This window comes from Pteropus alecto, unplaced genomic scaffold, assembly GCF_000325575.1.
Source record: "Pteropus alecto unplaced genomic scaffold, ASM32557v1 scaffold131, whole genome shotgun sequence".
Classification (NCBI taxonomy): domain Eukaryota; kingdom Metazoa; phylum Chordata; class Mammalia; order Chiroptera; family Pteropodidae; genus Pteropus; species Pteropus alecto.
The window spans coordinates 19,954,586-19,981,358 of record NW_006434709.1 but is presented as its reverse complement, the minus strand read 5'-3'; the positions used below and the strand labels follow the sequence as shown (position 1 = coordinate 19,981,358).

General features: G+C 41.8%; 1 protein-coding gene across 1 annotated transcript in view; it reads left to right on the top strand.

Annotated features, from left to right (window-relative positions):
• Positions 1-26,773, top strand: part of PRKCE (protein kinase C epsilon) — a 449,749-nt gene that overhangs the window by 304,342 nt on the left and 118,634 nt on the right. The window contains exons 7-10 of the mRNA XM_006909689.3: positions 192-334; positions 2,802-2,898; positions 5,652-5,851; positions 8,463-8,636. Coding sequence (XP_006909751.2) covers positions 192-334; positions 2,802-2,898; positions 5,652-5,851; positions 8,463-8,636 — 614 coding nt within the window. The remainder of the gene's footprint in view (positions 1-191; positions 335-2,801; positions 2,899-5,651; positions 5,852-8,462; positions 8,637-26,773) is intronic.

Below are 26,773 nucleotides of genomic sequence, written 5' to 3'. Positions count from 1 at the left end.
TATCTGTGTTTGATGGATGATTTTAGTTCTATGTGATGGGACGATGGCTGACTTTTATTTTTCTCTCTTTGTCTTTCTGCATTTTCCAAATCCTATCAAACGAACAGGTATTACTTTTACAGTCAGAAAAAAATAGGGTACCGTTTTAGGCCACGAACACTGTGAAGTTTCTTCTCTATGTCTCCTAACAGTCTGCAAGATGAACGTTCACCGGCGCTGCGAGACCAACGTGGCTCCCAACTGCGGAGTAGACGCCAGAGGGATTGCCAAGGTGCTGGCTGACCTCGGCGTCACTCCAGACAAAATCACCAACAGCGGCCAGAGGAGGAAAAAGGTAGCTGGCCCTCCGATGGGGTTTCTGGACCCCTTTGTGTGCTAGTACATCTATGCTGGCTCCCTGACAATGCCCTGGAGTGGGGTCGTAAGATTGTCAGGCTTGAGACACTATACTCAAAACACCATGAAAAGAAAAGAAAAAAAAAAAATGTTACCAGGCAGGTAACATTAAAGTCTCCTTTAGTTCCAGAAGTCAGGGGGGTGGCAGGGGGGGCGGGGGAGAAACAAAGCAAGTCTCAGGTAGTCTATTTCTCAGGGGAACATAAACTTTGAGATGAGGACTTTGGAATTTTCTCTAGAAAAGACAGGGCAACTCTAGACAAGGAAATAGACTTATCTGCCTTCAGAACTGGCATGAAAGCAATGTCAGTGTTTGAACTTTGTTCCTGGTATTACTGTAATGAGGATAAATGGATGAAGAGCTGGAACCACATTCTTTTCTAGGGAGCAAGCCAAGAAGATTTGTGATAGTGCCGGCACTCAGCTGCCCGAGGAATATTGTTAATGCCCCATGACATGAAACATCTGGGCTTTTCTTTGGAGACCAAAGCCTTGTCTCTATCCATGTGACATTCTGAATGTCAGTAGGAAGAGATCCATTTGTTAAAATGTTATTTTGGTAAGTCAGGGCCCACAGATGTAAACAGAGCTAAAGGCATCCATAGCATTTTGTTTGAAGGTCCTTCTTATCCTTGGCTTCTAGCCTAGAGAATTTAAGAGATCTCTGAAAAAAGTAAGTTATGAGAAAATCAGAATGAAGTTAAGTAGGCAAGAAATCTTGGTGGAGGTGGAGTGAACAGGGGCCCTCACTGCTCAATATCAGACATTCTTAAGTCTAACTCTGGGTACCTCTATAATCCTCCTAAATGTACACTCTAAATTTTTCCCTAAAATACTTTCCGAAGGGCTCTGTGTTTCCCTTCTCATTTTAGAAGCTTCTCACGCCTTTCCCCTGGTGCCTCTCAGAAGAGCCTTTTCCCTTGAATGAGAAGGTGTGGCTTGTTTCCATCTTCTTAAACTACTTCTTCTCTACCTTCCCAATAAATAAAGCTGTTTTGCAAGGGTCACAGGAAAAAAGGTCTCTTTTCCTGGGTTACTGTGACATTCTGTGCTTCTGGTAGCTCTTCTCAACTCTATAAATCCCAGTGGAGGAAACAGGACTTAAGTTATTGACCCAGAGCTTTGAAATTGCAAGCAGAATGACAGCACCCAGGAGTGCTAGGGTCCCACTGCAGAGGTGGGTTATGCATCACCTTCTGATGACAGTGTCGGACACACACATTGGTGAGCTCCTAGAGAGCACCCTTTTTCAGGAGATATGTTTTTTGTTTTTGTTTGTTTCCTCCTTGCCGGAAGTCAATTGAGACAGAGTCTTTACTGTCATGAAAGATTTAAAAGAAAACTGAGTACCTGCCCTCTCCCCCATAATAACATGAGCCATAATGTCAGTGGCCAGGCATCATCTGTCTATCTGGGATTTAGGGAGCCCGGTGGTAAGAAGCCAACATGGAAAAATTCAAGAAGGGACAGAGTAAAAGACTAAGGGAGTTCAGTCCTGATATTTTATTGCTAGGATGCTTCTGGTGCAAACGCTGAAAAAAGAAGCCAAGTGAACCAAGTAGAAGCTCAAGTTAGAATGAGAGAACAGAAGAGAAGTCCCCCCTGGTCAGAGCTAAAAGGGCTCCTTTGCAGAAGTGTCAGGCTTGCTGGAGCTTTCATTCCCTTCATATTGCCCCTTGCAAGTAATCAGTCCATCATCCAGAAAGGACATGTGCACACAGCTGGTAATCCAAGAGTAAAAGGGGACAGAAGTGCTTGTCTCTTAGTCCAAACCACAGACTTTAATGGGAACTTGAAGTGGGTATGCAAGCATCTTTGCCAGGAAATAGACTTCACCGGGGGGTGTTCTATTAAACTTTGCCAACAAATATCGATACATCCGAAAATATCTGCTGAACATCTATTATGTATATCACTTTGTGCAAGTCACCAGGGGCAGCACCGATACTGGATAGAATCTTACCTTTAAAGAACCTATAGTCTACCCGAGTAGAGAGCCCCACAGAATATACACATACAGATATTATTAACTAAAGCTGAACAAAATAATAAATGCCAGACCGATGTTAGAGACAACAAGTGTCAAATTGCTTCGCATGAGGTAACTTGCATTGCTTGGGTAGGCAAGAGAGGTTTTATGGAGGGGGTATGGTTGAGCTTTGCTTTAAAAGGTCAGTTATATTTGAACAGAATAAAAATTGAACGAGCTAAAGTCTCTCGTTTTCTTCCCATTAATTGGCAAATGAAACCTCGAGTCTCTGCTATCAGAATATCAGTTCAAGTGGTACTCTACACCAGGCACTCCTTGGGTGCTTGGTATAGTATTTTGATGCCTTTGACCTCAGAGAAATTCACTATCCTCCCTCTGATGCCTCTCTTCCCTTATTCTCTTCCCTTCCTTCTAGCTTGTGGCTGGTGCTGAGTCCCCGCAGCCTCCTTCTGGAAGCTCACCCTCTGAGGAGGATCGGTCCAAGTCAGCACCCACCTCCCCTTGTGACCAAGGTGAGCCCCTCAGATTTGCTTCTTTACATCTGAACTTGGTCATGGAAAGACGGAGGAGCTGAGGCCTCTCCACCCAAGAATGACCTTGTTAGCAGAAACAGCCAGCAAACCTAGAAGGTCTTCAGACACCTTTCTCTGTTGGCTCATTTGTTGTCCTGCACTCTAATGAGGCTTTTTTGAGGGTGAGGCATTAGATGACCTTGTCTGTCTTACATCCCTTCCAGGCCAGCATAAGAGGGGAAGAGCATGTGAAACTCTGTTTCTTTCTTTTCCCTTTCCTCCTTTCCTGGTTCTGAGGGCAGGAGAGGGGCAGGTACAGCCCCTTCTGTTACCTCTCTGCCTCAGTGTCTGCTCCCAGGCCTACCAGCATAACTCCGTTAAATTCGACTTCCTTCCTTCCTGATTCTAATTGTCACACCCAAAACCTGAGATCAGGGCAAGAGTTGGGTGATGGGTAGGGGAGGATGTCTCCTATCCCAGTCTGGGTGGGTGGGGATAGGACGAAGCTGGGAAAGAGACCGCAAGAAGGAGTGAGGAAGAAGCCAGCTCTGGGCCTGATTCCCTTCTGAAGCTTAGCTCAGGCTGTCTCCTTCTTTCCCATAAGAATATGCTTAAAGTAATTAGAAGTTTCTGAATTCTGCAGGCAAGAATTCTTAGACTGCGGAGAGACCTGACACACTTAAAACCTCCTCTGGTGACCAAAACCAAACTTCCCTGGGAAGGGCTGTATGCATCTGCAGAACAGGACTAAGCATCATCGCTTAACAATAGTGCCTTGATTTTTTTGTGGCCCTTTTTGTATTCATTATCCAAATTTGATGCTCGCACCAGCTCTGTGTTGGTGCTCCAGTGCTGTCTCCATGTTACAGGGTGGGAAGTGAGAGGTCGGAGCGTTGAAAAGATTTGTCCAAATGTTAGGCTATAAGCCAGTGGTAAGGGCGAGACCATACCCGTCCTGGTTTAAGGACCCGACTCTCAGAATCTGTGCCATCAAACCCTGCCTGAAAGTCATCACTGTGACCCAGTTCTTCATATCCAGGAGTAAATAAAACAGCTGCAGGTGTAGTATGCAAATCCTAAGGCCACCAAATGATTGGGCTGAGTCTCCCTTCATGCTACTCTGATTCACTTTTTACACATTTATACTGTGGCTCATTCCAAAAATGGTTTGGCCCGTTCGTCAGTTTTCTGACAGTTCTCTGCCACCTGCAGATGAGTAGGTCTTTCGCTGGCCCAGTATGGGTGTTTTCATGTTTCCCTTTTTAATGCTAAGACCTCCTCTGAGAGCTTTAAGGAGACAAGAACATGTGGGAAAGGGATCCCAAGTGGGAATGAGGTCTCTCTAGGCCTGGCTGCCGCCCAGCGTGCTGTCAAGCCTTGGCAGGATGCAGTGCCCCCCAGGACCCTCTCTCTACCCCCCGTCAAAGCAGGTACCAGTATTACCCAGCAGTGATGTGAGCGCAAATGGATGTGAAAAGCCTCTTAGCAAGACACGGCATTACAGAACAGAGATAAGATAGTTTCTCTTTCCTCCATTGTAAGAACACATAGAAAGACATTTTCTTCAAGCTGTAGTATCCCTAAACACTCAAGTTCTGTCTTCCATAATCCTTTAAATAACTTGACTTGGAATCTGAGACTTCACTTTATGCCGTGAATAAAAAGTTATACTCAGTTAAGAGTAAGTGATAGGGAACTGCTGACTTGGTGCGGGGATGTCTGGAGACGCAGAAGCTCTCTTCACCACCTCCAGCACATCTCAGGGGAGCCAGACTCAGATCTAAAAGACATCTCCCGGTTCCTCGAACAGGATCTCATGGGCCTCAGTTTTTCTGAAAATAAGCGAAGATTTCTTTATGTCAAGCAGCACCTGATCGCTCATGCCTGATTCTGATTCCCAAGGGTTAAGAGGCTACAGAATCTCAGTTTTATCAGTGAGCATCCTTTAAAATTGGATTATGATCGAGATACCCATTTGTACACAGAGGAGTGTATGTCTTGGTGAATGAATTGCTAACAATAAAGCTTCCTTAAATAGAAAAGATCAAAGGATCATCCAGCATTATCACCCCTAGGGAGGGAATTCAGGTCACATACTCTAGAGGGGCGTGAGACTGTCTCTCATGGTTGTGAAATTGTGCTGGGGAATCCCTGCCCCATCTGAGATAAATTTGTAGCGGTGTTACTTTTGAGAAGCAGTTCTTTGGTTAATGATATGCCCATTCCTCATTTGGGTAACTGAATGAGATGGGGATTTAGAATAAACCCAGCAACAAGGCCAAGAACGTTCTTTAGAAAAGGTAAAATAATTTTATCACCAGTGATTGCACAGTTCTTGATTAGTCATTGATCTTCAAAGGTTACCTGTCACCTGTAGAACTCTGCAAGTTTCCAGGGAAGGCTGGGGTTCTTGCACTAACCAAGAATAATGGAACAGGCTGCAGGCCAAATGGCTTTCAGAGAGGCGGCCAGGTTCCAGAGTGATCTGAAGGAGTTAGTTGGCAGGGACTGTGTCCTCTTCGTCTTTGCATGCTTAGGCCCCGCTGTACATTAGTTAGGTGCCAGTGAAAGTGTGTAGAGCAAATGAAGGAATATAAATGGATACCGCACTGGATCTGTTGCTATGAAGAACCAAAAAGAGTGTCGTGAGCTCATGGTGGGGTGGGCGGTGGGTGGATTCTGAGTATCGAGTCTTCGTGGGAGGGGCTCATGAGATGCGTGCTAATGCAATATCTTGTCCCCCTTGGCCCTAGAAATTAAAGAACTTGAAAACAACATCCGGAAGGCCTTGTCATTTGACAACCGAGGGGAGGAGCACAGGGCAGCATCATCCATGGATGGCCAGCTGGCGAGCCCCGGTGAGAACGGCGAAGTCCGGCAAGGCCAGGCCAAGCGCTTGGGCTTGGATGAGTTCAACTTCATCAAAGTGTTGGGCAAAGGCAGCTTTGGCAAGGTCTGTGGCGTGCGTGGGTGGAACTGCTGATTTTCTTTACCCTGTGGCAGCCATCGCCTCATCCTTTTGATCTAAGATTAAGCGATAAACCTTTCAGCCTGGTCTTGTTATGTTTTCCTGCTTTGTTGAGTAGAAATGGGCTGAGGCCAAGCAGAGAGGAGCCAGGGTTCTGCTGCTAACTGACTATGGGACTTCAGTCATTTTACCCCTTTGGGATTCAGTTTTAACCGCTTGTCAAATCGAGATAGGAATCAAGTGACACAGTGAGTGAGAAAAGACTTTGAAAAGTTTAAATTGCTTTACGTATACTTGGCATTCCACTATCAATAATAGTAACTGGGTTTGTTTTCTTCAGAGATCCATCTGAAATTCTGGTTTTAATTCATTAGGAAGACTGAAAATGAACTCTAGAATCTCTGCCCCCGGTGAACTTTGGGCTCAAAGCAAATCTTAGCATGCATTACTTTGGAAGTTAACTCTTATGTAACTGACTGTTTTGGCACTTACTAAATGTTTTATTTATCCTCTGCTTGTGGCAAGAGAATGAGAATAATTATCCCATATCTCGGATCAGGTCCTCTGTCCCCGGTGCCGTTCCCCTTCTCCTGCTCCCTACTGAGATGGACACAGTGGTGTGGGGTATGGATACAGAAGGTGCCTAATAAAGCATTCATGGTGACAAGCTGCCATTCTGAAGGGGGAGGGGTGAGAAGAAAAAATAATCCCTGTTCGTATTAGAAAAAATATTGAAGGGCAGAGAGCCTAGGAAGCTGATTAACATTTCAGCTAAGATCCAGGATTATTCCGTGGCTCTTCGCAAAGCCATGCCTGTGAGTAAGTGCGAGTTGTTTTTCTAGGGCCTCCTGTAGCAGAGAGGCCCTGCCCTGGAGCCCAGGCGCCTGGCTCTGAGAGTTCCCTGGGGTCACATGCCCTCCTGTGTGAAGGACTCTTAAAAGCAGCAGCCCTTGGGTCAGGAGACTTGCTCAATTGCAGAGCCACTGCACTCCTAAGGGAATGGTTCTGTGAAGCCTGCAAGGCATAGGGCCTGGTTCCCAACCCATCTCGGGTGCCCCATCTCACCCTGAAATCACTGATACGGGATGGTTACTGGGCTTACTTAAATGACCAAAGCCGAAGTAATCACATTCTTCAGAGATTAGCTAACTAAGAAGCGGACTCCAGTCGTCTGGCAGACACAGCCCTGGGATGTGAGCAGGTTTCATTGTGAGCAAGGTTCATGGGAGATGAGCAAGGTTCATGGGAAATGAGCAGGCTCAGTCTCCAGGTGTCTGGATCTTATAGGCAGGATGGGAACTTTGATGACTTCAGAGCGTTTAGATTGTTTCTTAGGAAAAATTGCAGCCAAGGTGAGCCAGTTTTTAAGAGTTTGCATTATATGTGGGCAGCAAAAGGTCTTCAGGTTACGATCCTCGGTTCCCTCATTGAGCTTCTGTGTTACGGCTCTTTCGTTCTAACAGCTTAACCGGAACTGTACTTAGGAGTTAGTTATTGGGAGAAAGGCTTGTCACATTGGTAGGGAAATGAGTGCAAAAATGTCAAATGATAGGAAAACTTTTAAGAGAATAGAGCTATTCATTTGCTCTCTGGAGAAGGAATTACATTTCCAGCTTTAAAGCCATATAGCAGAAACCATAAAGATAAACAAGGAGAAATTTGACTGCATAAAGATAAATGAAACTGATCCTGTTTAATAGTGAAAAAATAGAAAATTATGAAACAGGTTTAGAAAAACTTTTGCAGAAAGTAAAGTGTTAGTATCTTTATATACCAAGCTCATACAAATACATAAGAAAATAATGTAAAACTGTAGATCACTGGGTAGAAGAAACTGACAAATAGTTCACACAGAAGAAATAATTAGAAAACATATTTTAAAAGTTTCATTGCAAGTTAAAACAGCATTGAGGTAATATTTCATACACATTACATGAATGAAATAACTTTTTTAAGTGAAAACACCCAAAGTTGGTAAATTGCCATGAAGCTAAAGCACTTCTCCAATGCTAGTGGCAGATTATATTGTACATTCTTTTTGAAAATCAGGAATGTGCAAAATATTTAACCCCATAATCACTTCTAACACTATCTTAAGGATATGACCCAAAAGAAAAAATTATATGTACAAAAATACTCGATACAGTTTATATAATAATTACGTATTACTCAACTGTCTAATATGAGGTAAATGGTTAAATAATTGTAATATATTTACTTGAATTGAGTGTCAGAAACCATGATAATGGTGGAGACTGTAGGAAAATGCTTATGAAATAATGTTCAGTTAAAAAATGTTATGCTACATTTGCTATACTGTAATTACAAGTGTGACAAACATGTATGAGCATATGAATGATGAACAGATATGCGTTGAACTTTTCTTTGCCTGGACACTATGTTAGAGGTTAAAATAAATAAATGATAGTAGCTGTATTGGGATGGATAGTTTTTCTAAGCACTTTTTAAACACTATTATACTATTTTAAAAATAAAAGAAAAAAAGAATTAGTTTTTAAAGCACTTGGTATTGACTTGTGTTTCTTCTTTTGATTCCCTACGTGTAGACTGATGGGGTGGTTATGGTTGATTGCAGGTCATGTTGGCAGAGCTCAAAGGCAAAGATGAAGTGTATGCTGTGAAAGTCTTAAAGAAGGATGTCATCCTTCAGGATGATGATGTGGACTGCACAATGACAGAGAAGAGGATTTTGGCTCTGGCGCGGAAACACCCATACCTAACCCAGCTCTATTGCTGCTTCCAGACCAAGGTATGTTTAAGACGAAGCTGGTGGACTGCCATCTTGGGGTCGTGCTAGAAGACATATGATCTCATGACTGTCAGATGAAAAATCAAATACAGACCCTCTACATTCTTTCTGAGACCTTGTGAAGTGAAAAGGGTTTTACCCTTGAAAAGATCAGGATGTGTTTCAACAGCCTTCTCTTTTTTAGGAGCATGGAATTTTCCATTCAAGGTTGTGCTCGTGAAGGTTTGAAAGAGTAATAGAACCCATCGCAAATGTATCTGGACAAAGCCAAGTGACTAAACTCTGTGTTTGCTCGATACAAAACCCAGCAGGCATTGTTAGTCCTTGCTGTGCCCCTAACTATCACTTAAGTTCTGTGTTGTCTTTAGGTCAAATGAAAAAGAGTAACAGCCACCATAACCACTTCTAACTTGTATAACGTCATACGAGGTAAAAGATGTGAACAAATATTTAAAATGCCATAGTGAGAAACAACTATAGGTGGTATTTAAAATTTACCACGTAGGAGCCTGGGAACCAGAAGGTGGCAGTAAAGAAACAAAGATAATCTACATTATGGAGTCTGAGTATCATAACTGATTCGTTACTTAGTAAAGAAGAGAAATGCCAACATTCTTTATAAAACTCTTATTACCTCTTTTTTGAGGGTAGAAGGGGAAAGAAAGTTAAAGTCTTTTAGGGTGCCTTATGGATTTGTAGTCCTTGGCTTCTTGCAAAGGCAAAGGCAACCTCACCTGAAACTGGAGCCCAGTGGTTTGTCCCATCACGGACAGGCGAGTCCTTGCTCCTTGGCATACATTTACCTCCTCATCATTGCAAGTGCCTGTTTTCCACTTAGAATTCAACAGTTACTCATTTGATCATTTGGCAAATTTTTATTTTATCGTATTTTATTGATTCATTCCCTTGTGCCAGGTGCTGGAGATACAGCGGTAAGCGAGGCCCTGTTCCTGACTTAGGAAATTGACCGTCTGTTTGGCGCACTGCTTCCCAAAAGGTGTTTCTCGGAACGCCCTTCCCTTGAGAAACTCTAATAAAGGACACTGTGGCCCATATTTTGGGACACTGCAGTCATGACCTTTCTTAGAGTGTCTCAACATACATTTGCTTATTATAGTCCCTGAGGGAGACATGCAATGAAAAAAAAAAAAAGGCTACCTTTATTTAATCTATTGTTTCCCAATTATTAGATCCCAAACTCTATCCGTCTCCTTCCCACACTTAGAACCACTTATCTAATGGAATTTTGCCTACCCCTCTGATCTCTGAGGAGAATAAGAAATATCTTCTGAAAATCTGGAAATCCTTTTTCTAAACAAGTACAGGACTTATTAGTTATTCTTGTTTTTGGCGTGTGTTATGGAATGCCTAAGATCTGTGGGTCTGTGCATTTGTGTGTATATATATACACACGCAAAGCCCAACATGATAATAGAGGATCGATCTCAAGGTCAACTTTCTTCTTTTCTCCACTCAAGCATAATTCTAAACTAATGAGAAATGTATCTTATATTTCTTTACCTTCCATGGTGCCTATCACAAGGCCTCACACCTGGTAGATGGTCACTATCAGAATTGGAGGGTTGGAAGATTTTTTTTTTTTTAAATGCTCTCTTCTACTCTTTACATCAGTGAGAAAATCAGATCCCAGGGAAGTAAAGGCTTTTACCCAGAGACGCTCCATATTGCCCTAGTCGGACTTAACCATCTGGTCTCTGGGACTTCCTATCAGTGGGGCCTTGCTCTGATATCACGTTGCTACTCTCTTATGCCTGACTTGGCACAGGGTCCCCTCTATGGGAAATCCCCCCCTACCCCTGGCAGGTGAGCCATCTTTTTCACTTCCCAGTGGGGAGGTGCGGCGGGGGGGGAGGTCCTTGGGCAGGAATCCACATCAGCTTTCTTTCTTTGGACACATTGCTATGAGACCCAGCATCCTAAGAGGGGTCCAGCCTAGTTGTAGGGACTAGGCTGTGAAACCCCTGTACATGGTCGATCTTGGGGAGTCACCGTGGCGCGTCAGCTTCTCTACACCTCCCGGTGAATGAAGGAGTTAAGAATAGATGTCTTCAGTGTCAGCAGTGTTCTCCTCAGGGCATTTTAGAATATCCAGACTGACTTTTCTCATGGTGTGGCAGCTTTTGGAGCACAAGGTGGTGTTGACTGACACCATGGGTTTCCTTTATGGCAGCACAGTAACCAAACTGACACAGAGATTGGGGACTGGATGGTTGGAGGGTGAGGGTAGGGAGAGAAGAGACTTTCCTCTGTAGTTCAGGGATTTAGTAGCTCTTTTCTCAGGCCAATGTCAGGTAGCCACAGTTACGGGAGCAACTTTGCTCCCCCTCTCCCATGCCACCATTACTCAGAACACAGCACACGTGACTACACAGCAGATCTATGTTCATCTGACTTTTCTAAAGCGAATCATATTTTACCCCACCAAAGGACCTTAGCTTACTAATGAAAGAAATCATATGAGGAATCATTTTATAACCCCCCAACTTAACTTTTAGAAAATGTGACTTTTTTTTATGACGACCACTAATCATGGTTTTAAAGAGTAGCTATTATTCACCTGACTCTGAGGTAGGTGCTGGATGTGAGGTTATCAGCAAAAAAGGAAGATGATTCTCAATTGGAGGGGTTTATTCAATAAGGAACCGGGAGGTCATACTAATTTCCGTAAGCAAACAGAGAGCAGCAAATGACATTGCATAGTTACATTCCAGGTCGGGGTGTTCAAACCAAGAAGACTCGGAGGAGAGGGTACTTGTTAGGGTCTAGAGAAGGGAAGGAGCTCAAGCCAGGCTTCGAAGAGTGGGAAAGGTTGGGACAAGATTGGGGTGGGAATGGGAGCTGGATTCAGCAGCCATAATTCAGTCCTGTTGTAGTTTTGCTTTTCCTAAAAAGAGAGGACAGTTCATCTGAGCCACTGTGAACCTGGTTTCAACTAAGAGTCTACATGATTAAGGAACACAAGACCTGATGGCAATCCTACTAAGATTTCTTGCATTTTTGTTTAATTTATGCACACAGAGCATCAATAATGCTAAGTCAGGTTTAATTATTTTTAGGTAGCCTTTATTTTTCAGTATGTAGAAGAAATGGCCCCTATGGAAACATTTTTTTGAGAAGTACTGATAGATTACATACAGCTTCTGGCCATGAACTACACAGGCTGCCGACAGGACTTGCAGTGAGTGAGGTACGGGTAGCAGGTCTGGTGGGATGACCAATGGCAATGATTTGTGTAAACACATTGGCATCAATCATGAGGTCAGGTCACGAGTTAGTTCTGGTCACCATAGCCCACTAAAAGACCTAGTTACAGTTAAAGAGTGATTTGGCCTTTTCTGTACCAAGCCCACTTGCTTTTGGCTCATGTACTCTGATCTTTCTCCATGAAAGAAAGCAGACGAAATGGCTCCAGCTTTCCAGTGCTAGTGTGAAAGGTAGACAGGCCAATAGTTATGCCAATAACTTTAATTTTAATCAAACTCAAACCGGTGTTTGATTTGAATTTGCTCTTTTAAATGCTAGAATAACATGAAACAACTAGAGAAAGCTGTAAAACTGTATCTAATTAGCTATAAAACTGTATCTAATTAGCTAGGAAAAGGGGATTAGGGACTTCTGACTCCAGCCAAGACGGAATAGCCTCATTCCTTTCAGGTCCTCTCTTTTAACTAAAAAAAGCCTGGGCATAGTTCTTATTCTATAAAGGCATTGTGCTCATCAAGACTGACATAGCCATAAAGAATTATAGCAATCGTGTTATCTGTTGACACTAAAATTTTCATATGATTTAATGGATGGTGTTAAATTAGCAGCAGTGTTTAATATTTTCACACACACATATGCACACACAACAGTTGTTCCTTGGTTTAAAAAGGTATGGCCTGTAATTATTCAATGAATGTACAAGTATTTAGCATCCGTTACATGCCAGATACTGCTAAATTCTGGTGCTACAAAGCTCAACAGATACCAGCTCTAAACTCGTGGATGTTACAGTCCAATGGGGAGAAAGAAAGGCAAATCATGAGATTCTAAAGCATGGTAGGTCTTATAATGGAGCCATATAGGGGATTCTTTTGAAGCTTTGCAAAAGGTAGTTTGAAAGGTTTTCTGGAAGAGATGGAACCTAACTTGGACCTTAAACCATGGGTGACATTTGGAAGAGGATAAAGGCAAAGAGATGGCTGATGAGACCTAGAATTTATCCCAAATTTCATTTTCATTATTATTTTTTCAACACTGGAACACCCAACTCATTCTGTGTACTGCTTCTTCTAAGGAAGTGACAATGGCTGAAGAGAGCAAGAATGGAAAGGAAGAAAGGGAGGGTATTTGGAAAATAAAGAAGAAATTTCTGCATCTGCAAGTTCAGATGATGATTGGTAGAGAGAGGAAGGTAATATTGTGAGCCTGCTCCATTGGGCTAGGCACTCAGCTGGGCTCTGAAAGTTATGGGCTTGGTCAAAGTCAGGGTTTAAGGGGAGGACTGACTTCAGCAATTGCCTCTTCTGAGTTCCATTTATCCACAGGAGCCTAGGGATAAGAGAGCTGATGAGTGGTAGGTTTGTTTTGCTTTTGTTCTTGTAGTTACAGGAAATCAAATTCTTAGGCAATTTTACATTCTGTGTATGATCCCATTGTGGAATAATCTCTTCCAACTGGATCCCCCAAAAATCTGACTTGAATACGTTCATCCATGATTTTTCCTCTTTAATATTAATCTCTCCCTAATCATCTTTATTTCCCACTCTTTGGCATTTCCCACCAGGCCTGGAAAGCCAGCTCAAGGAGGGCTTTGCCTGTGTGAGCTGCTGTGAAGGAAATGGAGGGTGAACTCCTTGGCCAGCCTCCTTCGCTGCCCGGGGCAAGTGCAGAATGGAAAAATCCTTAAAAAGCAACTGGAGACATTTTTCAGACGAGTTTTAATAATCGATGCGAGCATGGGGTGAGAACTGCTGAGAAGGAGTGTTGACAATATAGGGGGAAAATGTAGTTTCAGGGAACCCTGATGTTTATGTTGACATTAAGTCTGAAGAACAGCAAGCACAAGAGCAAAAAATAAAAATAAAAACAAAATAAAAAATTAGGCCTTTGGTAGAGTTTTGTTTAAAAAAAAAAAAAAAGTGACTGTCAAATGAAATCTAAAGCCAGGAAAGCAATTGAATGAATGGGGCTCTTTCCTGCTAGAACACACAGTCTGAGGCAGCATGATGTCGGCAGGGCTAGAGGGATTTTGTTGAATTTGGTGAATGTCTCACAAGAGTGAATTGAGATATTCAATACCAAGAGTTGGTCTGTGGATCAGACAGCCACCTGGGGATCAACATGATTGCCAATAAAAGATTTCAAGTTGAGATAGCCTCAGAAATTTTTAACAGATTTCATTGAAAATGAGGCTCGTGGTAGAGGGTGCAGGCATAGTGTTGGCAGAATCAGTTGTCAAAGTGATCAGACTCCAGCCAAATCCATCTCCTTCCGAAAACCATCTTTTCCTGAGAGTGAGGCTTGTCAACAGTGCCATTTCTTCTAATCAGCCAACAAAGACATCTTCAGTAAAGATCTACAGCGTGCAAATCACCAAGGGGCATAACAAGACTTTTACACTAGGCTTTCTGTCAAATTTGTGGGGTCATAAGCTCTGTTCACTTGAGAAGGGGTAGTCGGAAGGCTGTGGAATGCTGGCTGGCAGGGGAAGAGAGAGAATGTAGGTGTGTGTGCGTTGTGGGGGCGGGAGTGCCCCAGTCAATGATCACAGTTTTCATCATCAAGCAAGGCTTCATGGAGGAGGAGGACCAGGTCTTGAACCATAACAGGAAGCATCCTGTGTGATGAAACAAAAGGTTATAGAGTTATTTTATGCTCACTTGCCCGCCGCCGCCCCTGCCAGCAGAGAGGCTCTTAATCTAAGATGCTGCTGCCACCTTATGTAACTTGTTTGCCTCTAGGGAAACCTTGCATTTGAATAGAACAGTTGCTTTTAAAAACACCTGCCTTTAATATAGCGGCCATCCCACCTGTTCCTAATGATGTCTCTGTGAGGCGAGGGCGGTCACTTCCCTTTAGGGATGAGAAAACTACAGCCCAGCTGTTTTATATCCTGTCTGACACAGCATCAAGACTGGAATTGAGATTTCCCGACAGCCCTTGTTCACAGGACGTAATTTTGTCTCCAACCCCTCCTTCCTATCCAAATCCTGTACATCAAATGCCCTCACCTCAAAATCCCTTCTCTCCAGGCCTCATTTGCTGTCTTACACAGGGCAAAGGCTCTGAGGGTGGTAGCTCTGTTTTACTTGCACTGAGATTGGAATTTTTTTAAAAATGCCCCTTAAGCTGGTGAGTAGCAGGATCTGTCCGCCTGTTTCCAGAAATGTTTCTGTTTTGCATAGATGCAAGAGAGAAGGGAGGAAAAAGGGGCATGGACACAGGAATTATATGCAAAATGGACTAGAGTGGGATGAGGCCATCACACTTGTTCATGTAGCCATTGTTTATTGAGCTCCTACTGTGTACCGTGCCTTGGGTGCCATGATACCGGCCGAGGGATTTAGTGGTGAACGAAGTAGTGTTTCCCGGCCTCGTGGAACTGAAAGCCACTTAGGAACATGTTGCTCCACAATGTGAAAAATGCTGGCATCTGTCTAGTGCCCGTAACTCATTGCTTCGTTCTCTCCTTCCGAAACAGTTGGCCTTGGCTTTTAAAAAGTAATATTTGAGTTTTCATCATCACAATGAATATTTGTTAATTGTAGAGGTTTTTTAAAATTCTGAAAGGACAAAAAAAAGAAACTAAGAATGATTTTAATAACTACTACTAACATTTTGATGTATATATTTCTAGTTAAAAAATACTTACCTGTTCATACATATATATTTGTAAAATTGGTGCCATACTCTACACTCTATGAAACTGTTTTACCAGGTGTTCTCATTGTCACCAAATATTCTTCAACCAAATGATTTCTAAGGTTCTACAATATCCAAGGACCTCTTGTAGAAAAATTCTGTATTTGAGAGTCACAGGTCCCCAGTAAATCCTTGGCTTCCTGTGGAGCTGATGTTCGCAGTAAGTGCATTTGAATACACTGCCCAGTGTTGCCCAGAGATGGCATTTGCCTCTGCAACAGAACTGCCTCTTCTTATTTATATTTCTCCCTATAACCAACTTGAGTACAACTTATAAGGAATGTGACATTTGCATATTGTAGAACCAGATTTAAATTCTTTTGACATTATATTATGTATGTCTGTTTGTCTAGGTACGTTTTTCCACTATATTCCTTCCTAACTATACTAGTAAGGAGTATTGTTAACCCATTCTCCTAAACGATTAGTTTATTCTTCTAAGCTGTAGTTTTTGAATTAAGTTTTACGGAGGTGCCTCAGGAGTTGCCTTGTGCTTGAGCGCACATCTGGCCACGTGTGATGTGCTGTGATAAGATGTTCGTGCTGCTGCTTCTACTCCATTCAGAGGATTCCCACTTTTGGCTGCTTCACATGTTAGTATTCTAAGTTGCATATCATTTGAAGAAAGGATTCCATTTTGGGGGAAAAAAAAAAAGGTTAAAACCACTGCAACTTCTGCTGAGAGTTTGGAGTGAGTCTTGATGATTTTTACCTACCCAAAAGTAATCTGATATATATAAATGCAGGCATCATTTCCTAAAAGTTTCCATTACGTATATCCTTTAATTATCAATATGAGCACATTCCTGAGACTTGAGTAGAGATGGAATTTTGGAAGCAGGTTCAAAACTTCCATCTCTAGCATTCTCTGTGAGTTCTGTCTCTAATTTGATTGGATCATTAACAGAAGCCTACGAAAACAATATGTAAAAGCATGTGTTTAAACCACTTTGGCTGACTGAGGAAGGTTTTCCACTATAGAGAGAGAGAGAGAGTATGTGACCGAGATATGACACAACTCCGACGACAGACATGAGAATCTGCTCTGCGCCAGACCTTATTAGGTGCCCATGGGCGATAACAGGGACTAGGACTCTTAATGTTCAAGGCGAGATGACAAATAGATAAATCAAACAGTAACTTGGAATAAAGATAGTATGTAGAAACGAGGGAGAGACTTAGTGCCTATTATATGGCAAGCCTTGTGCAAGAACTAATTTCATAAATCTTACACAAGATTTATGGGGTATAGAGGAATTGTTGTCATTTCTTTGGGCAGGTGAAGAAACTGCGACTCTGGAAGGCTTAGCTCACTTTGAGAGGACATGAGAAAGTCAGCTTCATAATGAAATTCTGTGTAAGCTGTGGGATTCTTACAGTGCCAGACAAGGAGTTTGGACTTGTTTTGGAAGTAAAGGATTTTTTGAAGGTGCTGTAGGAAATGATGTCATAGAAAGTGCAGTGAGGTAGCTCCATGTGGTATGGATTTAAGGGAAAAATAAAAAGCAGAGATACTGGTGAGGAGGCTGTTTCAATAACTCACAAGTCCAGAGGCAGTGGGGAGGAACTTCTGAAAGCAGAATTGCCATAAGCCATGAATTTCCCCTCTGCATCTGGGAAGGCTGGCCTGCCTGTGAAGAAAGTAGAGCACCCCATTTAATACTCTAGAAAATATCAGTTGTGTAACCCTAGACTGATTAGAAATAAGAACTTAGATCACTACCAGTTAGGTTATATGACCCATATACTTCTAAGGTGTCATATGCCCACAGTTCAATGGGTACATAATGATTGAATTTAAATAAAAAGTTCCATCTTGAAATCTGAAACCGGAGGTTCAAGTTATCTAACCCGTTCACCAAACAAAGCCAGTTTCCTCATTGATTGATGTCAGGCCTCCTATATCCGCGCCCCCTCCCGCTCATTGCCATCTATTCAATTTCAGGATTTACTTTTTTTTTTTAGTGTGTCTATTTTTGGATTTATGTTGAATTTTGATAGTGGACTGATGTTGTTTTTCACATGGGATATTTTGTGGAGCAATTTCAAGTTTCTTGAGATCATCATTCAGCTTAAGCAATGGGCTTTCCTCATATAACCTGAACTTTTTGTTTCAGTGGTCTCAGGTACTTTGCATAACCCTACTGGCCCTGAATGCTTTGATTTTGAAGATCTTTCCAGGTGGTGGATACTTCCCATTTGGCTAGCCGTGTCCATGTGTGCTGTATTGATTTATAGGGAACACAGGATACAGGAAATAGGGCACTGTGAGTCCAGAAACTGTGATTCCGTCTCTGACTTCTGTCCCTAATGCTTGCTCTGAGACAGTTCTCTGAACATCGATTTCCTCACTTTTAATAAAAGATAGGGGAGGACACAGAGAGGGGAGTTAAATGACATGATCTGTAAGACTCCTAAATTCGATTCTAAAGATCTGTGAAATTGCAACTCATTTGGAACAGTCCATGGGACCATTGCTTGTTTCTTATGCATGAGTGAGAGAAGGACAATGATAAATTCGACTGAGCAGTGCTTCTGTCTAATGTTCCCTTTTCACAGCTCAATTCAGTAGATGCTCCTCCTTCAATCAAAGCCCGTATGTTCACAAAGCTCTCATTCCACATCAGGGTTCCAAATTCAAACATACTTTTAATAACTGAATGTCCTACATCAGAAGATCGACCAAGAGGTATTAGAGTTGTCACCACAGTTTCTCGCATGCGGCAAGCACAATATATTTTATCTTCTGTCTCACCCAGTTACCAGTTTCAGTATGCTTTATACAGATAGACCCTCCAAGCTGGACCGAGAGCTTTGCCATGTTTCTATTTGCCTGTAAGGATGACTTTTTCTGACCAGTTGGCCAAATGTTTATGAACCAGAATTAAGAAACCATTGTTGGTAGATTTGATCCTCTAGGCACACTGGCTTCATAAAAGGAACATGCATTACCTATCCACTCACCTGAGCCCAGATTGGCCTTAACTACAGTGATGGCCCAACCTCTTAACCTGTCTGATTATCCCACAAGTATATCAGGAGGTCAAGCTAAAGATGATGGAAAGCCTTCTCTTCTCCCAGAAGAAGTGTGTGTCCCACTAGAAGACACATGCTTTGTTATGATTTTTGTTGCTTAATTATAAAATCTATTCTTAAATCTTAATTATAAAATCTAATAAATTTAGAACTGTAACTAGAGAATGTGAGGAACACATCTTTGGTTGTGTGTCCCTAGAAGTCAGGTAGCTTATCCTTCTGTTTGACCCAAAGCTTGAACTGGGGACAGCACAAGTGGGTCACCATGACATTCGCTTCTGCATAGCTCCTCTGAATGCTTTGTTTCATCCACAAGGTTTCAGTGAATTCTTGCTGGACACCCCTGCTTTGTCTCCTTATCACTGACGGTGTGGGATCACATACTAGGACTGACTCCCCAGTGTGAGAGGCAAAGGTTACTGGTTCCAGTAAAGAACGGCTTGGACAAAACTGCCCCTCTGGTGGTTTGTCTTTGGAGGCTCCCGTCCTGGAAAGGATAGAGACGGATGGGTCATCTAGCTGAGCTAGGCAGCACCTTCCATCATGGGGTTCTTGGCTCGATAATAACAATAAGAGCAAAAACACGTATAGTATCCATTAGATGCCAGGTTTAATTTCAAGCATTTTACATGTATTAACTCATTTAATCTTTATACCAACCCTCTGTTTTCCCAAAGAGAGAGATTACATAGCCGGAAGTAGCAGATCCTGGATTCAAAACCAGGTACATTAGTTCTTCCTTATCCGAAGGGGATACATTCCAAGACCTGCAGTGGATGCCTAAAACCACGGATAGTGCCGAACCCTACATATATTATGTTTTTCCCATTCATATTTATAATAAAGTTCAACTTATAAATTAGGCACAGTAAGAGATTAACAACAATAACTGATAATCAAGTAGAACGGTTATAATATACTGTAATAAAAGTTATATGAATGTGGTCTCTCCCTCTCTCAGAATATCTTACTGTACTGTGCTCATCCATCTCGTGATGATGTGAGATGATGAAATGCCTACGTAATGAGATAAAGTGAGGTGAATTACATAGGCATTATGACAGAGCGTTAGGCTGCTATAATGGTTACTTGAACACAAGCACTGGGATCCTGTGACAGTCAATCTGATTATCCAGATAGCTACTAAGTGACTAATAGGTGGGTAGTGTCTATAGCATGGATACTCTAGACAAAGGGATGATTCACGTCCTGCCCAGGAAAGAGCAGGAAGGCATGAGATTTTATACTACTCAAAAAGGAACGCAATTTAAAACTTATGAATTGTTTATTTCTGGAATTTTCCACTTAATATTTTTGAACCATGGTTGACCATAGGTAACTGAAATCACAGCAAAACCGCAGATGGTGGAGGGTGGGTGGGGATACTGTAGTTGGCTTCCAGAAACTTCATTTCATCTGAATGCCCAGGGGAGATTAGGCTTCTGAGGATTGATGAACTCCCAAGAAACCAAGGGATAAATAAAATGACAGTTGGTTGATTTATAGTGGGATGACTAGACTACTTAGGTCTGTTGTCCAGGGCACTCTGGAACTTTGGGGATAATATTTTAGGCAACCTAAATTGTGTCAGGAAAGTAATAGCGGGAAAAACAGACCCTCTTCTTCCTGTTAGGGAACTTTTTTTTGCAGAGGCAATAAGAAGTTGAAACATCCACTTTTGACCTCACCGTAGCATTTTATTTTTACCATGACATTTTAAGGAGAGCACCGGGAGGGATCACAAGCAAAATTACTTTTCTTAGTTCAATGCCTTTGGTGTGGCAGGAGGTACAAATTAGCTTCTTTGTTGGGTCAACATGATCTTCACTTGCAATTCATCAGCAGTATGTAATCCATTTTATCGGGGACACTTCTGTGCAGGTTGCTAAGGAATTAAGCTCATTATCCAGGCTCTGTGTGGGCCTGACCGACTGACTGATGCTTACATGGTGGCATTGGGGTTTGTGGCCTTCCTGCATCCTCCACAAGGTGCATGGAAGTTCACAGTACGAGTCCAAGGATGAGAGTGGTGGAGAAAATGATGTCTTTGTTCTCAGTGCTTCTTCTATCATTTATCTAACTTGTTTGTTTTGTTTTGTTTTGTTGTTCAGGTAATAGCTTAAATCCAGCCTCCTTTATCAAGCCCCAATTTATGAAAATTTTCTAGATTCACCAGTGTTAACACTGAAAACACAAACTAATCAAACACACTGCCATTAAAGTTGAAATACTTCCATAGTCTAATGCACTCAGAGTTTTGTTCTTTTGGGGGAATTTATTAGAGATATGGGAAGTATTTATTAATGTAGTAAATTTATTAATGTAGTAAAAACATCACAAAGAAGTATAAGTAGGTCCACTAGAAGAAAACTTTAAAATTTGACCTTAAAAAAAAATTAGGTATGATTGTTCACCTCACAAAAGCCAACTCCTTTTATAAACTGTTTACTAAAGAATTCACTATAAAACACCATGGATTGGCAACATCCACATGGATTGCCAGGTGGAGTGGCTGACATGTAGGGATTTTCGGCTGAGTATCTGAAACCTTGAGCATTAAAAACAGTAACGGAGGGAAGGGAGGACTTCTGGAACACACACTGTCAGGGAAGAAGGGTTTTGCTTTAGTATATGTTAGACAATCACTATTTTTTTTCAATACCAGGTATGTCTTCAGCTTAGTACCAGGTATGCCTGGAACAGAAAAGCATGATCCTTGTCCAAAGAACATCTAGTCTATCTAGAGAAGTAAGACTAGCACAAGCGAATCAGAAAATGAAATAGTGGTGCAGAAATTATCTTAGAAAGTCAGAGAAAGAGCAGAAATGAGTGGACTGGAGTAGTAGGAATAGTCCTGCGTATTGGAGGGATTTTCTCCTCTCACATAGGAAGGACATTCTCACAGGAGCAAGAACCATGGGTGGTGAGCACAGTGGTGAGAGTCCATTTGAATCAATGGGATTGGCTCTCTGCAGTCGTTATGTGAAAAGGAACAAACCCCGCCGGAGACAAATCTAGATATTTATGTAATTCAGATCCTCCCATCCAGCTGCCTGGCCCAGTGTTGATCTCTGCAACTTTAAACCAGATTAATCTGGGAGGGGTAAAAAAAAAAAATAGTCACCATGAGAAATGAAGAGAGCCTAGTGTCCTGGGCACTGGTTAACACAGGAAGTATGTTGGGATGCCACAGACAAGAACAAACTGGGCCCTTCCAAAAACTTTAAATGATAGATACTTCCAGCTCGAAACTGTGCGTGTGATTCCTGCACAGTTTCTCCAAAAGGGTGGATTCTGTTTAGCTCTTTGAGCTGCTTGTTAATTCCTGAATCTTGAAGACACTAACTTGAGCATAAAATGAAGACATTCCGATATTCCTTCCTCCTCTGTAGGAAATGGTACTAACAGTTTGCAGGAATATGAGAGTCAAAAGCCCTTTTAATGCAAATAATCATTTTTGTGGGAGAGGAAAAAAATACAAGGTTGAAGGACTTTTTGAAAATCTATTCAAATTGTTTGTAATCAAAGGTTACGGTAAAAATGTGAAACTTAAAATCCCAGTTTCGTAAAAAGGGACATTTAGACCACAGATAAAGAAGAACAAGAATAAGGAGGAGTGTGAGCAGTTAGACAAAACTGGAATGAAACATAGAAGACTGTGCAAAACTATTAATGCAGTACTTGGGGGAGGGTGTCTCTTTTTGGAAGACGGTACCATGTGGAGGCTCTGAATATACCAAAAATGTCATTTTGATGTAAGGAAATTATATTCGAATGGAAAAGATGAGGAACTGGCCCCAGCTTATCTAAGGGTGACAGAGAATTCGCATGCAAGGGAACAGAATGAATTGGTTCAATTACTGTGTCCTGATATTTTAGAATGAACATTGGAGGGACTTTTTTAAGGACACTTTTAAAAAAGAAGGAGTGACACCCCTCAAGAACCGAGACTTGAGCCTTAAGAGCTGGTAATTAAAAAGGAGGATACACAGACAAAAGATGTAAGTTCCAGAAAAATGTAAGCAGCATAACTGCATTTACATAAACTACCCAAATAGGAGAAACTAAACAATGTTTTGTTTAGAGATAAACACGTAGGTGATGACACTATAAAGAAAAACAAGGCAGTGATCACCATGAAAGTCCACATGCGACTCCCCCTGGCTGGAGAGAGAGGAGGGGATGCAATTAGAGAGGTTTATAGGAGCTTCTGAGGATCAGCAACCATCTTCTGTTTTTGTCAAGATGCATCATGGCTAAAAGGGAGTTTGATTTATTGGATTATTCTTTAAAATATGTATGTTTTATATGTTCTTCTGTACATATATTTTATAATGAAAAGAAGTGAGGACAAGAAGACCATGAACATACCCAGACTGATATAGATATTAGCACTTTTAATGATGATATCCCCTCAAAAAAAATTCTCTCTGTAATAAAAACTGAGCTTGTGGACAATTTCTGCATATCTTTTTTTTTTTTTTGCCACAAAAGTCTTGATTTTCCTGTTATCTTTGGCAGTGAGGTCTGTCTCAAGGACAGGAAGTATGTCAACTGGCCACATGGTCTGTTTAGCTGGAAAGATAAAGGATAGTCCCCATCTCCTGACCCAAGACCAAGGCGGGCCTGAAATCTAGGGGTTATCTCCAGAAAAGCCGGCCCACCTTCAGCCCAGCATGGGGCCAACCTTTCACATGTTGAGGATTCCTAAGGAATCACCCAGCCCAGTTTCACTCTTTCAGCATACAGCTCTCATTCGGGGAGAAATCTGCCCTAGTTTCTACAGCTTTTATGTTTCCCAACATTTTTAAAGCCATGTTTTATAGCCAAGAAGATGTAGTCAAACATTTCATTTGGCAATTTATATTATGAAAACCATAGACATCTTTCCATTTTCCATCTACAGAATTATAAATTAACTCAGTTTTTAAGCATCATACATACATGTCCTTTCCAGATTCTGACATACCCTCTGTGGGGGACATGCCCCTTCCTGTGCCACCCTCCCACATACCTGCCACCAGTTGAAAATAGCTTTCCTTGCTGCCATCACCCACAGCAAACATTTACAAAATGTTTTCTATAAGCCAAAAATAATAACAGCTGACATTTTTATAGCACTTACTATGTACCAATCATTTTTAAAGCTTTTTACATATATTAATATAATTTTTGCAAGGGCCCTATGAGGTAGGTCTTCTGAGACACAGAGAGGTAGAATGCCTTCTCCAATATCACACAGCTAATAAGTGTTGGAACCGGGATTTGAACCCAGGCGGTCTCTCCTAACTTTGTCCTGTTGCTCACCATTTTGCTGTGCTTCCTCAGGTAACATGCTAACAGCTTCACAGGTGTGATTTACCCTTGCCATACCTCTGACAGTTTCGTTATTCTCACATTTTAGGAGTGAGCATACTGAGGTTTAAAATTTCATTTCTCGTAGGATTGAACAGAAGGAGCCATGAAAGTGGCTTGGAGATGGGACCAATGAAAATCTCCTTTGTTTATTGTCCCCCACTCCTTCACCCCCCTCTTTCACTCTCCTCCATGACAGAAGTCAACTCCCCCACCCCTCAAAGAAGGAAAAGTCCTCCCTGTATCCCCCAGTTCCAGGGCTAGTGGCTCCTGTGACAGGAGGGAGGAGCAGATCCTCGAGCCAGAGCATGAGCAAGCCTGTTCATGCATTGCTAATTACTTAAACATCGTGGAAAAGAGTTTGCCTTATTATGAGTTTTTTGTGGGAAAGCTTTTCATACAATGCTGGCTGACTCCTGAGCTTTAAAGTAAACAACTACATCATCATGTACAGAAAAAGTCAGGAAAAAGGAAACTAAGAAAATGTCAAAGTCCTCCAGCTCTCTCTCTCTCTCATTTTAATAGTGGTGGAGGAAATGATGTTTAGGGGAATTTGCTGGGGTCCTCGTAACAAGGCTCTGTGAATAATGACACCTTTTTCAAGCCACATATTTGAGTAAATGTTTCCCACATTGTGCTTTCTTCTCAGTGCCCTCTCTGTGATATAAGGAGAAAAATTTACCCTTGAAACATGACTGGAAGATTCTATAAACCCATTAGAAAGTTAACCCTTTTCCCGTTTAGAAAAAAAAAAAAAAAGTGTAGCTCGCTGCCAGTATTAATTTAACATCACGCATAGAAATGCTGTTTTGTAGGATTTGACATTTTCAACGATGAAGAATTACTATATTTTGTAAATGGAAATACCACTACTAAAAACAGAATTCTATAATAGAATGACGTCATTTGTTTCTAAAGACTATCGATACACTAGAGAGATGCAAAAATAATAAAAGCAAGATATTTCATAGGAAACTTTGGGCGTAAGGTTAGGACTGTGATCCGTGTTTTGTAGGATTTGACATTTTCAACGATGAAGAATTACTATATTTTGTAAATGGAAATACCACTACTAAAAACAGAATTCTATAATAGAATGACGTCATTTGTTTCTAAAGACTATCGATACACTAGAGAGATGCAAAAATAATAAAAGCAAGATATTTCATAGCAAACTTTGGGAGTAAGGTTAGGACTGTGATCCATGAGTTTTCTCTAGGTAAACGCTGCAGCTGCCAGTGCTGCCAGAGAATATTCTTGGGGCAAACAGGAAATTTAAGCTACTTCTCATCAGGGTGTGGTAAAAAGGCCTCACTTGCAAAACTGCTAGGTGGCCAAGCGGGGTGACGGAGCTGACAGCTCTCTGTGGCCCTCACATGTTCACTTCTGTCTCTGTCGTCTAAGAGTATGGACAATATTCTAGGCATCTTCTTGCACATAGAGAAGACAGCACTGGAGAACCTTCTGAATAAGGATACACTCAGAAACACAGCAGACTTGCTGTGAAAACAACAGTACCCCAGCCATAAGCCTTGTCTAATATCTGCATCCGTTAAGCCCACACTAGGACTCTCTGCAGGAGAGTTGAACAGAAGGAGCCAACTTAAGCTTTTCCTTCCATCTCATGACCCTTAAGAGCAGCAGTATTTGACAGTGGGAAGTTAGGGGGTGGGGGGGACAAGCAAGGCAGAAGATGCAGTTATCAAAATCACCTCTGGGTGTTTCCAACCATGCACCCATCCTGAGGATTCCTAAGTGCTGTCCCTTATTCCTCATCAATGTTACTTCTGAAAAGCAATTGCCTCTTTTAGAGGCGATTGGGGTGATGTGTAAGATGCAAGGTTGCTACCTTAAGGATCTCTGAAATTAAAGGCTCCTGGGGTTGTTGCCATAGTAACACTTTCCTATAGCAAATTATAACTATGTCCCAGCAAATCCACTTGAATGACTTTGCCATTTCCCCCTCCCCGTTGACCACCCGTTTCTCCTAGTCCCACATGATGTGGGATAGTCCCTGTCTACCTACCCCACACACTCCAGGATCCTTGCTATCTTTGTCATCCATAGAATAAGTAAATCTCCCTTAAAATAGTAATTTTCATTTCGTATTTCCTTTCATGATAGGTAGGAACTTCTCTATGGTGTGTATTTTGCACTTGTCCTTGAATTCATCACCTATAGGGCATCCTATTTTTATACGGCTTCTTCGTGAATGATGTAGCAAACTCCTAGTGCATAGGGATGGACTTCCCTTAAGTACTATTTGGGGGAGTAACAGATTAAAGTAGGATAGCCATTTTGATTTTTATTTGAAATGAATCACTCATGCAAGGAGTTTTACAAATAGACCGAAAAATCTTACCCACTTTTACCACCCTATTCTGAGACTTCAGGCACCACCCATGGCCTATGAAATAAAATGTCCTTTGTCGGATCTCAGCCTGCTTCTTCAATCTTACTGCTTGAGTTCTATACATGCCATGCAGATTCTTGCCTTCCTGCCTGTTCCTTTTGCTTAAGATGACACAGCCTCACATCTCTGATTATCCAGATCTCCTACCACTCTTATATTGCACCTTTTTGGTGAACCCTTTAGTTCATCTGAACCCCTTTAGCGGTTAATTACTCTTCTCACTTGGCACCCAGCATACACAACAAGACTAGCTTTTAGAATTATATGCACAAATGACTTATCTCCCCAAACCAACTATAAATACCCAAAGCCCGACATAAACTTCTGCTCCTTTGTGCCGTGTGTGTATGTGTGTGTGTGTGTTTATAGGAAAAACCAACTTAACCAGAGTAAGTGTTCAGTACAT